Source organism: Phalaenopsis equestris, unplaced genomic scaffold (genome assembly GCF_001263595.1).
Source record: "Phalaenopsis equestris unplaced genomic scaffold, ASM126359v1 Scaffold000419, whole genome shotgun sequence".
NCBI lineage: Eukaryota > Viridiplantae > Streptophyta > Magnoliopsida > Asparagales > Orchidaceae > Phalaenopsis > Phalaenopsis equestris.
In genome coordinates this window covers 87426-105524 of record NW_018164860.1, presented here as the reverse complement: position 1 = coordinate 105524, position 18099 = coordinate 87426, and the positions used below count along the sequence as shown (strand labels likewise).

At 33.9% G+C, this 18099-nt stretch overlaps 1 protein-coding gene across 1 annotated transcript in view; it reads left to right on the top strand.

The window, feature by feature from the left end:
• The window catches only part of LOC110027181 (psbP domain-containing protein 6, chloroplastic-like), a 21264-nt gene extending 3165 nt beyond the window's left edge, over positions 1-18099 (top strand). Inside the window, exons 3-4 of the mRNA XM_020728498.1 lie at positions 15463-15634; positions 17867-18099. Coding sequence (XP_020584157.1) covers positions 15463-15633 — 171 coding nt within the window. The 3' untranslated portion in view covers position 15634; positions 17867-18099. The remainder of the gene's footprint in view (positions 1-15462; positions 15635-17866) is intronic.

Here is an 18099-nt window from a genome sequence, read left to right as displayed (position 1 = left end):
CCGCCCCCCCGCCCGATTGGACAAATTATTCTGCTCCGCTAAGCTCACTCACTCGACTCCGCTGGCTCGCTCTGTTCCGCTCCAACATATGTCCTTTATTTGATATATAAGTCATATCTAACACATACTCATTTTGATTTCCTGATGTATTGATATAAAAGTAACCGGAAACTAGAGGATGTGCTTCTATTTCAAGCCGGTTAACAAAATATCTGCACAAAGGATTTGTACCAGCTTCCTATCATAGAAACATTGGTGTGTTCAGTGTTCAGCCATGATTGGGCATTTCTCAGCTACTTTCATATAAAAATTCATCCATGCAATGAGCAAAATACCTTTTTTATCTTTAACAAAGGGATGTTATGCTCTACTGTCATATCTTTTTGATTGAAGGTTGCAAAACTATCTATCAAAAGCTCATGGACATCTTGTAGGAGGATTCTTGATGTGCATATTGACGACCTCTTAGTAAAAAAGAGGTCGTAGATTGGATACATCTTTTAGGGGACTCAGCGAAAGCATTTAGCATTTTAAAAGAGTATAGCATGAAGTTGAATTTGACAAAATACATATTTGGCATTATTTCTAATTGGTTTTGGGATCCATAATGACTCCAATATACAATTATCCAAATCTTCAAAAAATGTGTGTGGTTATGGAAGCCATGTCACTTTGAACAATGAAAGACATTTGGAGGTTGACTGATGAGCTTTATAGGATCAGTTAGATTTATATTACATTTTGGGAGCACAGTGTCCCACCAAGGCAGTAAATGAATTGAGGACTTTTGCCTGGACCCAAAATGCAAATTGATGTTCATGATGTAAAAGTGTGTTGATACTTGGGGATTCACAACACGATAGTTAACTTAGTGCTTGTGTGATACCGGAGTTAACCCAAACCATAACGTAAGACACAAATTTATTAATAACTTAAAAGATGGTTACAATGATGACTCAAAAGAAAGAAAAAATTTGCGCAAATTAAAACATAAAACAAAACATTACAACAAAAACTCAACACATAAAGACACAACAAGCTCGACGAGGAGGGAATCCGGACGCGGCGAGTAAGGCGGCCGACGAATGCACGGATGGCAGCAGAAGCCAAGTAGCGGAGGCACGGATGGCGGCCGAGGCCTAGCAGTGAAGGCACGAACGGTAGTCGAAACCAAGGAGCGGAGGCACGGACGGCGAACGACTGCATGAAGGCTGGGGGCAGCAGCTGGAGGCTCTGGGAGGGCCTGATGAGGACTGCTATCTGGTGTGAGTTAGGCGACAGAGGCTGTGGACTGCAGGTGGGGGCATGCTGCAGCGTTGGGAGGCCCGGGGAGGGCTTGCCTTATCATTATGTGCAAAAATGGAAGCCATGAATAGTTTTGTACTATGTTATTCACTCTCATGGTGACCTTCATGGACAAGTTAGTGTCAGCCATCATCATATTCTCTTGAAGGTTAAGCTAAAAAACCTATACCACTAGGAAGCAAAATGCATACTGTCCATCACTCTCTGCCACCAACCGAAAGCTTCAAGGCCACCTTTGCCTCTCCAGAATATTTCATAGCTCCTACAAAGTTTGTATATTGTAATTTTACTCTTTCCTTGTATGTTGCTTCATACGTTTTCCATAATAGAAAGGAATGCTCCACTGGCTGCTTCTGTAAAACACATTCTAACAGGGTATCAGAACAATCAGGTTCTTCCCCAATCCCTAAACCTCTTCCTCTCTTTTTCTCCTTCCCCTCCTTCCCCACATACAATATCAGAAACATCTTACAACATAAACAGAGAGACCAACCTTGCCTCTTAGGAAATGACCGATATTCTCATTCCCTCATCATTAAAGTTCCTAATGTTCAACATTAAAGCCATCGTCAATGTCCAACTCACAGTCGAAAACTACCCCATCTGGAAACCCCAAATATACAAACTCTTCAAGGCCGACGGCTTTGAGGGCTTTCTCGATGGCTCAACAACCTGCCTTCCTACCGCCTGCAACTTAACCAAACAACAACTCCTAACCCACAATTACTACGTTGGCAGCTCATCGATCAAAACTTCTTTGTTGCCATCCACTCTTCTATATCTCCTACAATTCTACCATATATCCTCAACCTTGAATTCACCATGGAAATAAATAAAACCCTCCAATGTTGACTGCAGCTACAAATCGATCCAGGGTCACTCAACTAAGGAATGAGCTACACCACATCTCCTTGAAAGTCAAACCATGTCTCAATACTTGTTGGTCATCAAATCCCTCGTCGACAACATCGCAGTTGTCGGAGGTTGTAACGACCATGAGGACATAATCCTTCATGCCTTCAATGAAATCTACAACTTCTTAGATATTCGAACTTCGGCTGGGTTGGTGATTCTCAGGAAAGCCACTTAGCCACCAAATTATACATATTCCTTGGCCACTACTATCTTTATCGATGTTAAAATAAAAGACTGTTGAAAATTATTAATATTGCTAATTGAGTTAAATTACACTTAATTAATATTAAGTTAAATTTTAAAAACTTTGCACGACTTAGGGTCTGTTTGGGGGCGCAGCTAGAAAGCTTCGCGACACGCCACCACCGAAGTCTACAGTTTGGGGGGCGCAGTTGGAGAGCTTCATGGCCACCGCATGGGATGTTATCGCAAAAAGCGGGTCGCGGGATCGGCCCTGCGCCCCGTGTTCTTCTATTATGCTTTTACCCATTGCCCCTTCGATTGAAGGTGTCCCGGTTAGATGTTTTTGTTGGTATGTCTACAAGATGTTCGCGGCATAAGACCTCCGAAAATGCCATCTTTCTACTCCTTCAGCTCCACTCCGCTCCTACCATTGAACCATTGAGGAAAGTAATGTTGCGCTCGTTCCTGCATTCGCGCTCTTCAGCTTCTCTACATTCGGTAAACTCTCAGTTCGTTCGATTTGTTAATCGAAAGCCCCCCCCCCCCCCCTGCCTTCTCTCGCGTTCATTCATTAGTATCTCTCTGGCGTTCGTTCATTCTTCTTCTCACTTGTTCGTTCCTCTTCTCTGACAGTTCGACTCGTTCGTTCTTCAACTTCCATAAATCCTTTCGAGAACATTTTGGTCAGTCGATAGGGGTTGTTTTATCGATCAATATCCTATTACTACTTGCCTAATACCATAGCTCTTGAAGGTGAATCCCCATCCTTTTCTTTTTTGTGTTTGATATGCAAAGATGATGATTTTATTTTATGAGATTGGTTACTTCAAATCGTATTGCTTATTTTAGATTCTGCAAATTTTACTTTTTTTTTTATGCATTATCATAAATTTTAGGTATATGATTTGGTGCATTTCATATATTTATTACAAGCTTAGTAAAATGATGGGAAAGACATTTACTTGTTCCTTCTTCCAGAAATTACTGTGAATCTCTTTATCACACTTATCCCTCATTTAGTCCATTAAAAATGTTGCTTGCATAAAAGAGTAAATTGAAATATGAGTAAATTTAGTATCACATCTTCACATAACCAATAAAGAAATAGCCAATAACTTAAGCCTCAAAGAAATAGAACAAAAATAGCAGCAGGTTGACTCTTTAAAACAAGCATTTCAGAATCAATCACAAGTGCTCATAGCTGTCATAGAAAAACATTGCAAGAAGTGAATATTTATCAAAAACTAATTAAGTGTACTAGGTTTATACAAACATGAAACTAATTTTATATGTTTTGAATCAAATCATTAAGACAAAGGATGAGAGGAAATAGCTAGAGAGAATGAGAGATTTATTAGGCATTTGAGAAAAAATAGAAAGAAATCTACCCTTTTATCATGGTAGTAGGCAACTAAATTGAAATTTGTGAGCAAATAAATAAGACTTAGGACAATACAAGTGCAAACGAAAAAAGGTGAATAAATTAAACCAAAATACACCAACACAAGACAATTTTTTTCTTTTTAATACATTATTAAAATATATGGATATAAAGCCCAGGATAAGGCAGAATTTTTCCCACGTCTATCCGCTACTTTAACATGACAACACAATATTATCTTTTTAAGGATATAGAAGGGGATACAAGTTATATAACTTTCCAGCCCTCCTTTGCAATATCAATGAACGATCTCAATATTAACATTAATAGCTAAAAATGTTTAAAAGAAAATTACATTTTGTAGAAAAAAATTATAGAAAATAAGAGAACTCTATGTCAGTGAAAGGTAGTTATGGGGACCTTCTAAACAATTAGAGAAGAAAAACATTAACATGAAATAACACCCCAAATTATTGCACCAGCTTCCTTGTCGTGTAGAAGGAAAAAATATAAAAATTTCGCATCAATCATTTACATGCAAAAAGAAACAACTATTTAAATTATGTTTATGTGATTTTAGGTGGTTGTTAAAAATCCTTCATATAAAGTTTCAAATTTTCATTTTTTGGCTCCTCGCATCTAATATTTTAGTATATTGCAGAGGGACGCCAATATTGCAATCCTCTATGGTTGAAAATCTAATGTTTAATTTCCTACTTCAAAATCATCACTACAGTTTAATATAATTTACTTTTTTACATTAGTATTACTTAATTTTTTTAAGTAAATTGTTGGATTATAATTTTTTTCAACTTCACTCATTTTCCTTCACTGATGTCTGATTTTCATAGAGGATATTGAGTATATTATTCAGAAATTATACATCATTTAATATTTATTGGTCTCAAACATCTATCATGAACCATTTAATATTATTAAATTGAGAGCTGCCACTTGATAGAAATGTGGAGTTGAGTGCTTGTGTGAACATGTAGTGGTTTTCTTCTTGTATGTTGCTCAATTTTAGTGCAGTAAAGTATTCCTGTAAGCTTAATTCATCACATGCTTTGAGTAGTGACCTTCTAGTTTTCCTTTGAAATAAGCAAGCACATGAAGGTTTGTCACATATTACAAACTAGAGTTAAGCTATTGATCTCAATAGAAAAAATGGTTTTGTGGTTTATCCGAAGAAAATACTTGAGCTTGATTTTCCTTGCATTATAAACTGTTGGGGTTTTATCATGTTTCAAGGTTCGCCTAATTTTCTGGAACAGAAAGATAGTCATATACTTGATTGAATTTCAGCCAAGTTTGAAACCCTAGAAAGTTACGGGTCTCTTTATGAGCTAATAAATTATATTTACTTAGATAAAGATTTAAATTGATTCTCATTGCTTCATGATGGATACAAGTCTTCTCCCTTAATATTTCAAGATGTTTCTTAACAGTTTAAAGCTTTTAACCTTAGTGAAAGGGTGGTTAATTAAGTTGACATCTCATTTTTTTCTTGATTGTAGTTTGCATGCCACAATCCACATGGTCGATAATTTTTTTTACACATGTTTTATTGTTATGTTACAATAATTTGTTTTATTTTAACAATACAATGACTAATAAGATCAAAGATATGTGTACACCGACAATATGAGAAAAAGAAACAAAATTATTATTTTTTGACCTCTGACTTAAGGAGATTGAACCTTGAAATAGACCTACAACCTATTTTCATAAGAAAGAGTGAAAACCTATTATCACAAATTTCAAGGAAATTACGGGCAGGGTGTATGACAAGATGCAAATGAATAACAAGTGAGATCAACTCAAGAATGATTGAAAATTTTGGAAGGAACTGAAACGAGGATCAATGAGCTAGGGTTGGGATCTGGTGAAACGAACCATTGATGCTTTGGAGGAGTGGTGGACTGAAAGACTTGCGGTGAATATTTTTTTCATTTCGTCTAATTTTATTCATTTTATTTTTTTGTACTGATTGAAGTGTTTAATATGATTTTGCAGGTGGTGCCCGCAGCGAAGAAATACCTGAGTTAGAGAAGTTGGACCGGATGTTTGAGGGTGTCGTCGCAACAAGAAAAGCATGCGCTCCAACTGAGACATGATTTTGTGGTACCCTTGAGAATGTCGTCGTCAATTTAGCATGTGATTCACCCGATCTCGACAACCCGGAAATCCCAAAAATGCAGATCACATTTTTTTTAAGCGTCATCGTGTAGATGGTAGAAAAAAAGTTGGAGTTGCTTATATAAGAAATCAAATATCACATTTGGTGGGTACTTCCAACGATGCCCCGCACACAGTTAAGACAAATTCCATTAAGGAGGTCGTGAAACTTCTCTAAGTGGTGTAGATCTCAGTCTAGTCCTCTAGGAGAGTCAAAATAGAAATCTTAAGGCTAGATCCTAGGGTATCTAAGGAAGGGAAAAGAAGACCTAAAAAATGATGTCAACACACTTAAAAATTTTGTTGTCGTGCGCACTACCCTCTCAGCCGGGCATGACGAACGTAAAGCACATGTTAAAGTTGCACATAATCATAACATTTTGTGTAGGGGCTCCACAACACCCAATAAATGCAATATTTTCATCTTTTGTAACTCTTACATCAACGTGGGTTTCATATATTGCTCGAATGCAATCTTACACAGATGCATTTGAGTTATTAATGTCCAGTATTCATATTTAAAATTGAATACTATAAATTGCAAATGTTACCTTAAAGAAGGGCATGTAACGTGCATCATGTTGAATCTCTGTAGGAGTTCGTGTGAACGTTGGATCAGTTGGTTTTATGACTTCTTTAGATAGGCTCACAAGTGCATTCAGACCCACAGAGAAGTATCTACTGATCATCTCAGATGAGTGTTGGAATCGTTCCATCGAACCACACATTAACTCATTGTGTGACAATATGTAGAGAGTTATCGCTAAGACCTCGTGTTGTGTCATCTTCGATGACCCATGAAGACCATGGAATCCACTAAGTTCTGCTAGAAGATCTGTAAATACTTTCTGCCTCATGCAGAACATGTTGAATCTGGTTGAATGTCCAGCAAGCAGTTCCCCAACCTATTTGTCACCAAAATAAGATGTTGTGAAGCATGGAGAGTGGTCAATGTACGTGTTGTAGTACTCAACGATCAAGGCGATCGTTGCATTTCTCCGTCTGTCTTTCTTGTTCTGAATCCATGATAATGTATATTGTACTAGTATTAATTAAAAATAAATGGAATTAATAAATCACAAAGAAAACATGACCCAAACAATTATAAGAGATTAAAATGATGGCTTAAGATTTTCAAATAATCATATCACTATAAAATAGAATAACGAAGTAAAATTGTTCCGAACAACAACATATGAAAAAAAATAATCCCCTCACTCAATAGCAAATAAGAAAAAAAATTCCTCAGTTATCTCTACGTGCATGAAAATGTCGTAGATATACAACCCGTTTTTCTTTGGCAATCGTTGCGAAGAAATCTCTGTGGATCGGATCTTGAAGAAGTTCTACTGCAAAAAAGTATAGGTCAAAATCCTCTGAAATTTCATCACCTTTATGCAGAATTTCTGCAACATGCTTAATGGAATTTGCCTGAACTGTGTGTGGGGCATCGTTGGAAGGACCCACCATATGTGATATCCGGTTTCTGAGAAAAGCAGCTCCACCCTTTTTTCTACCCTCTACACGATGACGCTTAGAAAATTTTGTGATATGGATTTCTGGGATTTCCGGGCTATCGAGATCGGGTGAATCACATGCTAGATTGACGACAACATTCTCAGGGGTACCACAAAACTCTGTTTCACTTGGAGCGTATGCATATTTGCTTGTTGCAACGATACCCTCAAACATCCGGTCCAACTTCTCCTCTAACTCGGGTTCAATGCCAGAAACCAATGCGGGCACCACCTGTAAAATCATATTACACTTCAATCAGTACAAAAAAAAATAAAATGAAAAATTAGACTAAATGAAAAATTGTTCACCGCAAGTCTTTCAGCCCACCACTTCTCTGAAGCATCAATGATTCGTTTCACCAGATCCTAACCGAAACTTGTTGATCCTCGTTTCAGTTCCTTCCAAAACTTCCAATCCATCTTGAGTTGATCTCAATTGTTCTTCATTTGCATCTTGACACATATTTTTCCCGTACTTTCTTGAAATTTGCGATAATATGTTGTCACCCTTTATTAAAATAGGTTGTATGTCTATTTCTCAGTTCAATCTCCTTAAGGCAAATATCACAAAATAATAATTTTGTTTCTTTTTCTCATATTGTCGGTGTACCCGTATGTTTGGCCTTATTAGTCATTGGATTGTTAAAATAAAACAATTTATTGTAACATAACAATAAAACATGAGTAAAAAAAAATTATCTACCATGTGGATTGTGGCATGCAAACTATAATTAAGAAAAAAAAATGAGGAGACAACTTAATTAACCACCATTTCGTTGAGGTTAAAAGCCTTAACCAATTAAGAAACATCTTGAAATATAAAGGGGGAAGACTTTTATCCATCATTAGGCATTGAGAACCAGTTTAAACCTTTGTTTAAGTAGATACAATTTTTTAGCTCATAAAGAGACCCGCAACTTTTCAGGATTTCGAACTTGACTGAAATTCAATCAAGTATATGACTATCTTTCTGTTTCAAAAAATTAGACGAAACTTGAAACACAGTAAGACCACAATAGTTTTCGATGTAAGGGGTTCTTTATGTTCTCGCACTTTGACTGTCTAAGTCTATAAAATACAGAAGTTTGTTCAAATTGCTTATAATTCATGTTGTGCTTAAGTCTTATGCACAAAAGAAAACTAAGCTCAAGTATTTTCTTCGGATAACCACAATACAATTTTTTCTATTGAGATCAATAATTTAACTTTAGTTTGTAAATGCGACAAACCTTAATGTGCTTGCTTATTCTAAAAAAACTAGAAGGTCACTACTCAAAGCATGTGATGGATTAAACTTACAGGATCAACAAAAATAAAAAATAATTTACTGCACTAAAATTGAGCAACATACAAGAAGAAAATCACTACATGTTCACACAAGCACTCAACTCCACATTTCTATCAGGTGGCAGCTTTCAATTTAATAGTATTAAATGGTTCATGATAGATGTTTGAGTACAATAAATATTAAAGGATGTATAATTTTTGAATAATATACCCATTATCCTAAATGAAAATCAGACATCAGTAAAGGAGAAGGAAAGAAGTTGAGAAAAATTCTAATCTAACAGTTTACTTAAAAAAAACTAAGTAATATTAATGTAAAAAGCTAAATTATATTAAACTGCAGTGATGTTTCTGAAGTAAGAAGTTAAACATTAGATTTTCAACCATATAGAATTGCAATATTGGTGCCTCTTTGCAACATACTAAAATATTAGATGTGATGAGCCAAAAAATGAAAATTTGAAGCTTTATATGAAGGATTTTTAACAACCACCTAAAATCACATAAGCATGCTTTAAATAGTTGTTTCTTGTTGCATGTAAATGATTGAAATGAAATTCTTATCTTCTTTCCTTCCACACGACAAGGAAGTTGGGGCAATAATTTGGGGTGTCATTTCATGTTAATCTTTTTCTTCTCTAATTGATTAGAAGGTCTCCATAACTACCTTTCACTGCCACAGGGTTCTCTTATTTTTTATAAATTCTTTTCTATAAAAGGTAATTTTCTTTTAAATATTTTTAGCTATTAATATTAATATTGGGATGGTTCATTGGTATTGCAATGGAGGGCTGGAAAGGGATATAACTTGTATCCCCTTCTATATCCTTAAAAAGAGAATATTGTATCGTCATGTTAAAGTAGAGGGGTAGACGTGAGAAAAATTCTGCCTTATGTGGGTTTTATATCCATAGATTGAAAAGATATGCGTGCAATTAATAATATATTAAAGAGAAAAAGTTGTTTTGTGTTGGTGTTTTTTGGTTTAATTTATTCTTCTTTTTTTGTTTGCGCATGTATTGCCCTAAGCCTTATTTATTTCCTCACAACGTTCAATTTTTTTGCCTACTATCATGATAAAAGGGTAGATTTCTTTCTATTTTTTCTCAAATGCCTCCTAAATCTCATTCTCTCTAGCTATTTCCCTCTCTAGCTATTTCAGCTATTTCCTCTCATTTTTTGTCTTGATGATTTGATTCAAAACATATAAAATTAGTTTCATGTCTGCATAAACCTAATACACTTAATTAGTTATTGATAAATATTCACTTCTTGTAATGTTTTGTTATGACAGTTATGAGCACTTGTGATAGATTTTGAAATGCTTGTTTTAAATGACCAACATGTTACTCTTTTTGTTCTATTTCTTTAAGGCTTAAGGTACTGAATATTTCTTTATTGGTTATGTGAAGATGTTATACTAAATTTGCTCATATTTCAATCTACTATTTTATGCAGGCAACATATTTAATGGATGAAATGAGGATAAATGTGATATAGAGATTGTCGAAGAAGGAACCAGTAAATGTCCTTCCCATTATTTTACTAAGCTTGCACAAATATATGAAATGCACCAAATCATATACCTAAAATGCATAAAAAAAAGTAAAATTTGCAGAATCTAAAATAAGCAAATTGAATTGAAGCTACCAATCTTATATAACAAAACCATCATTTTTGTATATCAAACATAAAAAATAAGAGGATGGGGAGTCATCTTCAAGAGCTGTGTTAGACAAATAGAAACAAACCACCTCTATCGGCTGACCAAAATGTTCTCGGAAAATTTATGGAAGCTGAAGAAAGAACGAGCCGAACTGCCAGAGAAGAGGAACGAACAGGTGAGAAGTAGAATGAACGAGCGCCAGAGAGATACCAACCAACGAACGCCAGAGAAGGACCAACAGAGCTTGCTTAAGCGTAACAAACCCAACGAACCGTGAGTTTACCAGATTTAGAGAAGCTGAAGTACGCGAAGGCGGGGACTACCGCAACGGTTTCCTTCCTCAATGGTTCTATGGCAGAAGCGGAGTGGAGCTCAAGGAGTAGAAAGATGGCATTTTCGGAGGTCTTTACGCCGCGATCAAAACATCGTAAACCCCTTACCTTTTTCTTTTTCTTTTTGTTTTTCTTCTTCCTCTGCATATGCCGTTGCTTCTCTCCGTCGCACGGGAAGTCGCTTATCCCGCTCCTTACCGTTTTTCTTATTTGTTCGAGCCTGCAATGATCCCCACACAGATAACTTTCGTTTCTTGCACAACTAGGGTCGTAAATGAGCCAACTCCATTAACAACGCAAACTCACTCGATCGTGTTGTTTCAAATTAGTAAATAAACAAACATGAATATTTTTTTAAAACTCAAAGCTTAAATGAACACATACTTAATCAAACTTATTCATATACATTCACAAACAAAATTTTGATATTAAACTCGATAATAACTCATATTATTTTTGATATATTATTAAATAAAATTTAATTAACTAAAATTTATTTAAATATATATTTAATAGTAATGTATTATTATATCAATAATAATACACGAAAAACCAAACACAATTTGTTTATTTGATATTAGACTCGATAACAGAAAGGTATACCTTTTTAAAGCCTAAAATCATAATACATTTGCAAATACTTTAAGCTTTGTGAATGCCTCCTACGTTAAATGTATCATCTTGAGCTATAAGCCGCACTCTTAAGACTTAGATGAGTCACGCTTGAGATACTCTTGAGCTATGTATTCTTTAAGGTGTTTATATAAACAAACCAATTACATATTTTTAAAATCTTTTACGTGTCTCTTGACATAAAGTCTATATTAAATTCATGGCTTAAAATTTATGCAAGTCTTTAAAGACTTTATAAGTTCTTTAAGAGATTCAAATTTTTGGAATTTAAGCCACCCCCATATATTGAATTCTCAAATACTGGATTCGAGAATGTTACGTGGGCTAATTAGGTTGTCTTGTCTATATAATATTCTAAGTTTCAACCAACTAGTTCGATTTTCCTCCTCGCAAGGATTGGAGTTGACGAGTCTAGTGATTTTGAAATAAATGTTTAAATTTTAAAATAAGAATTTACAAGTCAAAATCACCTAGTATGATCATCCTTCTTGTAAGGACATGAGTCGACGAGACTTATGCCCTAAAAGTCTAAACTAATGTTATTAAATGTTTCTTCAAATATAAATATTTTAAATGCTTAAATCCTCGATGATGATTGTGTTGATCGAAGATTTCTACCAGATGAGTTAATTTTTTAAATCAAGATTTTCGAATTAATGAACAAAAATATCTAAGTTAAAATCATCACTAAAAACTTAAAATAGTTTGTTGATGGTGATAAAATTTTGATTGACTTCTGCTCAAAGCGTGAATATCTTATTAAATATATCTCTGTATTCACAATCAAAGAAATTGTATGTCAGTAAGGACGTGGTCTGAGTCTTTTGTTCGCGTGGTTCTGTCATCAAATATCACGACAAAGTAACGGTTACGACCAAAGCCCTCTGACCGGGTGGTTGCCACCAAATAACACCATTACATTGCGGTCATGGTTGCAACCCGTATTGTTTCCAATGTTTTACTACCATTTGAGTTGTGAACTATAAGGGTACAATTGATCGACACAAAGCCTTTTGGTAGTTGCGGTCAACTTAAATTTGTCCCCTTAGACAAATATATACCTCAGATCTACAAAGTCTCCTTAGATGACGCGGCTCGTAGTTGTTGACAATGATCTTTCAACCATGTTGGGTAGACTACCTCCTCTGATCAACTAGATCTGGAACCGTGACGACCCGAGACAATGGATCCATGGGATCTTGATCTGTTTCGTCATTGTTTCCCTCATCATCCTCTTTAAGCTTCAAGTGACAAATTTTACAATATCATATATGTTATGTTAACTTTGAAATTTATAACGATCGACTACGAAGCGAATAAAAATAGCACGAGAAAGTTCACACAAAAAACACACAGATTTACGTGGTTCGGCAAATTGCTTACATCCACGGAATTGCAGAGGATTTTACTAATTGAGGAATTTACACCGTTTGAACACAATAATAATTGCAGGAGAAAGTCTCTTACTTTCTCACTCTATCTTCTTTTCTCTACACCGAGATACACCGAAGAGCACACCTTGCGATTTTACTGATTCGTATCCTTCAGCTCGTAAGTCTTCTTCCCGTGCTTTGCGATACTTCCTTCACCAGCAAACCAACGCAGAACAGAAGAAGAATGAGGGAGAGCCGAATCTTGTTTTCCTTTCGAACAGGCGAGGACGAAGCGCAGGACGGTGGAGACGACAACTTAAATTTGTCCTCTTAGACAAATATATACCTCAGATCTACAAAGTCCCCTTGGATGACGCGGCTCGTAGTTGTTGACAATGATCTTTCAACCATGTTGGGTAGACTACCTCCTCTGACCAACTAGATCTGGAACCTCGACGACCCGAGACAATGGATCCATGGGATCTTGATCTCTTTCGTCATTGTTTCCCTCATCATCCGCTTTAAGCTTCAAGTGACAAGTTTTACAATATCTTTAATGGTGGCGGGAGTAGTTACAGAAATGGCAAACAAAAGCATATATATATATATATATATTATAACTGGGCTCAACACTCAACAGTTTTACAATATCATATATATGTTTGTTTTTATTATATATTGAATATACAATTTTAAATGACTAATCTTAATCGAAAGTGCTATCCCGTTATCAGGAAGGGGTGATTAAACATAGGGGCTTGCGCCTATGGAAACCTAAAGAGTTCTATATCGAAAAGTCCTCACAAAATGAGGGCAAAATTTTTGGGTAGTGTCTTATCTACAATTCAGGCTGACTAATATTTCGTAAAAAGAAAAGTGTAAATAGTTCTCTTGCAGGTGTTGATTGGATTTCATCTAACCCGTTGATGACTGTCATGCTCAATTCTTAACTTTTTCCCACACCCTACAAATCAGGTTGCAGCCTTTTGGTTGGTTTTAGTTGTCGTTGGACAGTACTTTATAGACCTTTTGGATGCTTTTCTGGCGCACATTATATTCGAGCTTTACAAAGGGGTTTTAGGTCATTAGGCTTTCGAGAAGTTGTCTCTTGTAAGAAAAACCTAATTAATTTGGGAAGATTTACATGCCACACAAGTCTTATTTATTTACATATCTAACTCCTAAACTTCAATTTTTACAGATATGCCACATTACCTTGGTATGACTAAACTTCAATTTTTACATATATGCCACATTACCTTGGTATGAAAAGGTGTATTTCACTTTTTTTAAGTTAAAATAATGGTATTTTTTATGCAGTATGAGAGATTTTGGTGGTATGGATGCAAAGATCAAAGTTTAGGTGTTAGGATATGTAAATACATAAGAATTGAGTGGTATGTATGTAAATGCCCCACTAATTTGAATTTTAGGACCCCTACTGGAAATTCAGAATCCTTTTTGGAGTCCCTTTATGATTTTTATCCTCAGATTTTATACCTCATTACTATTGTGGAATGGCTTGGGTCATTTATGCGAATTAATATACTCCGTGAACAACTTGATAATCATTCATATAAGCTTGCTTATGTTCGTTACGTACATAATTGACCACAAACTTTGGAAGCTAGTCATATAAATGAAGATGCTTGGACATTAGCACATTTGTTTATTTATATTTGTGAACATGCTCGTTTGTTTTTTAACAAGTTGCTCATTAAAAACTCTATAATAATTTCATTTAATGATGTCTTAATTGGTTATCTGGTGACTTATTCTATGCTTTTGAGCCTATTTTTCTGTATCTTACATATCTTAAAAGTATGTAAATTACTAAACATAGAGTATGATGAAACTGTCATGATGTATTATTTAATATTTTTTTTATTAATATTTTCATTTTGCCAGACAACTTAAATATTATTCAGTGAATTATGCTAACTATGATTAAAATTTATAGATCTAATTACATCTAATATAAAGCTATATGTTTAAATTCATGTCATTAAACATACAATTGCTCGGGCTTGATTAATAGTTGAATGAGGTTTTAAGATTTGGGTCATTTTAAAATTCAACTTGAACTTAATGAATAAATAAATGAACAAATCTGAACAAGATAATACTTAGCTCGACTGATTTCTTTGACAACCTTACTTGTAATTACCAGTTATACAGTGCCTAATATGTTTTGAAATGTTCCTCTTGCACCAGTTGCCATTTTGCTTACTTCCTGTTTTTGAAGTTTGAAGGGAATGTCAATTCATCTGCTATATTTATTATAGTTTATGTTTTTCTCACATGAGTTAATCTGTTTCGATGTTATGCGGTATTTTTCATAAATGAATAAAATATATGGAAGATTTATATATACCACTCAATTCTTATGTATTTACATATCTAACACCTAAATTTTAATTTTTATATATATGCCACCTTCTCTATGCATGAAAAGGGGTATTTCACTTTTATTTTTAAGTTAAAATAATATTATTTTTGATGTGATACGAAACATTTTGGTGATATTATTATTAAAAATAAAGTTTAGGTGTTAGTGTTAGATATATAAATATGTAGGAATTAAGTGGTATGTATGTAAGTGTTCCTAAATGTATATTCAAATATCTATAAGATGGATTATTTGTCTGTATGCTAAATGCCTTCCTATCATAATCTAATTTCTAATTCTCAGTACTACTCCTATGTGCTTGAAACCCCATATGCTGCCACGGGTTCGCATAACCTAGCAAAAGCCACAGCTAAAGGAAACACGGTAGTCTTGTTTGTAGCAAGCGCAAATGATAAGCAGTGGCCAACTTCTCAGGCTACTCTGAAGGCCATGGTTGATTCTTTCCAAATATAAGGTACTTACAAATTTCCCCCGATTTATTTTTAAAATTTATATTTTACTTCCTGGCATGTTGATTCTCTTTATATTTCTATAATGAAACTTGCGACATAAATCAAAATTTACTTAACAGTTACGTGTATATTTTAAATCTTATACAGTCACAAATCTTGAAGCAGTAGACTCATATTAGTGCTGATTGATTCATTGTCGATAGAAAATAGTTTTTATGAAAAAAGAAAAATTATTTTCATTCATTTCATATATAAAAATAGAACAGTTGTATATGAAGGGTTTAAAATTGGGTAATAGAGTTTCAAAAGCAATATTGAATTTTCGTTAGTGAAGCTGTCAAATGATCCCATGTCTATTGTGTAAAATAATAAATTCATTGTGTCCTAGATAAGGTGATGAATATGTGTGACAGATTTAAGTTTCTTGGATCTATTATCTAAAAGAATTGTGCTATAGATGAGAATAGTATTTATAGAGTTAAAATTGGATGATTATCATTAGGAAGGAGTTTTGTGTTATGTGTGATATGAGGATATCATTGGGGCTCAATGATAAATTTCATAAAATTATGATTAGACATTTGATGTATATGGATCGGAATATTGAACTTCAAGAAATTATTAACGTCTAAGTTCGGCGGGATATGAACTGTATATTAAGCTAGATGTGCAGTAAAATAAAATAAAAAAAACATATATTATGGGATGATTATTTCTAATGTAATGTTGGTGCGGCAAATCTTGAATATAAAGCAGTTGAAAATAAATTCAAGTAATTTTGAAATGACTAATGATGTGTGAGCAAATATGTTGATTAGATGTTTTGATAATTTTAGTAAAGAAAAAGGGGTCAAGGTATAATTAAATGGATAGAAGTTATTGAATACTTAACATAAAACATAACAAAAATAAATGAAAAAAGTGGATTCATAAAATAAACGAAGTACATAGAAATAGTAGGGATTTATCTAATGACAATATGGCCTAACAATTGTTTTAGTTTAATTAGAAATGAATATTGATTTTAAACTCTTAAAATCTTTTGAAAATCTCCCAAAGGAATGAGTTTATTTTCACACAAAAATACTGGACTACAAAATCAAATGGGGTGGTCATTGCTGTGTGCAATAATACATGAGAGAGAAATGAAAAAAAAAAGAGTATTTTTATTTATTTTAATTAAATGTTTTATCAACTATGGCTTAGCAGTAATCCTAAATTTAACAATAATTAGCTCTAAATTCTGATTAGAATATGCGTTTGAATTTTGAGTTAAATTAATTAATTTTCAAACCGATCTAATTTTAATTAATTGCCAAACCGATCTAATTTTTGTTTTTATTCACTTTTCTAAACATAATAATCATAGCAGCAGTTAAGAAACAATCATTGCAGCTTAAACCATGGAATTTGAGAAACAGAATTCTTCCCAAATAAAAAAATAAAAAAAATAGAAAAAGTATGATCACCACCTAAGTCAGATTCGAACCAGATATGTCTGCTACCTTATAACCATTACAAGCTAAATTGAACATTTCCAATTAAACAAGAAGCCTAACAGCGGACAAGGCCATGGCTTCACATGGAGATAGAGAGAGAGACAGAATATTCTTATTTCAATTTGATTATGATAAAATTTATAATTATCAATTTTTTTCTAAAATAAATACACCATATAACTAGTTAATTAATATATTTATTGTATATATTTAAAAGTAAATTTGATGATTTTAATATCATATCATATCATTCTGATTTATTATTGCTATTATTATTTTGAGCTGGTATTGTTTTTGACTTATAGCTGACCTCAGAACTTAAAGAAAGAGATTGATGGAGGCATGTGGTTGTTTCACATTTTTCTTCTAAGGTATTACGCATTAAAATAACTTCTTGATGGCATGTGCACAGAATAGAATTTATAAATGAATACTACTACATAATCTATTTAGCACTTCCATGTTCTGTAAAATTGTCCTCAAATGTTTGTTTTTAATACAATATTCATCAATTTTATATTTGTTGTAAGAGCACTTAATTTTATGAAGATTGAAATATTATAAGTGAGTTGTCTCCCTTAAAACCACTGTACATACCAGTCAAAAAAGTGTGGTAAAACTTTTCACAAAGTGTTTTATAGATTTGATTACAAACAGCTTTTTTCAGAAAGTTTTGGTCCTAAAAGCCTTACTTAGACTAATTAATTTGATTGGATCTTATAATCTTAATATTAGATGCATGCTGAGGAACACCACACATGGGCTGGCCTGGAGCTTCTGATCTTAGTTTAATCGGCAGAATTTTTAATTAGAGATGATGTTTCCTGTGCAGAAGGTATCGGGTTAATTGGAATGGTTTATTTAGGTTAGAATAGATTAATTTACAGTTGACCATGATGCATGTTATTACTAAAATATTTGTTTTGAGAAGATTTTGCCATATGATTAATTAAAAAAAATAGGGGCAT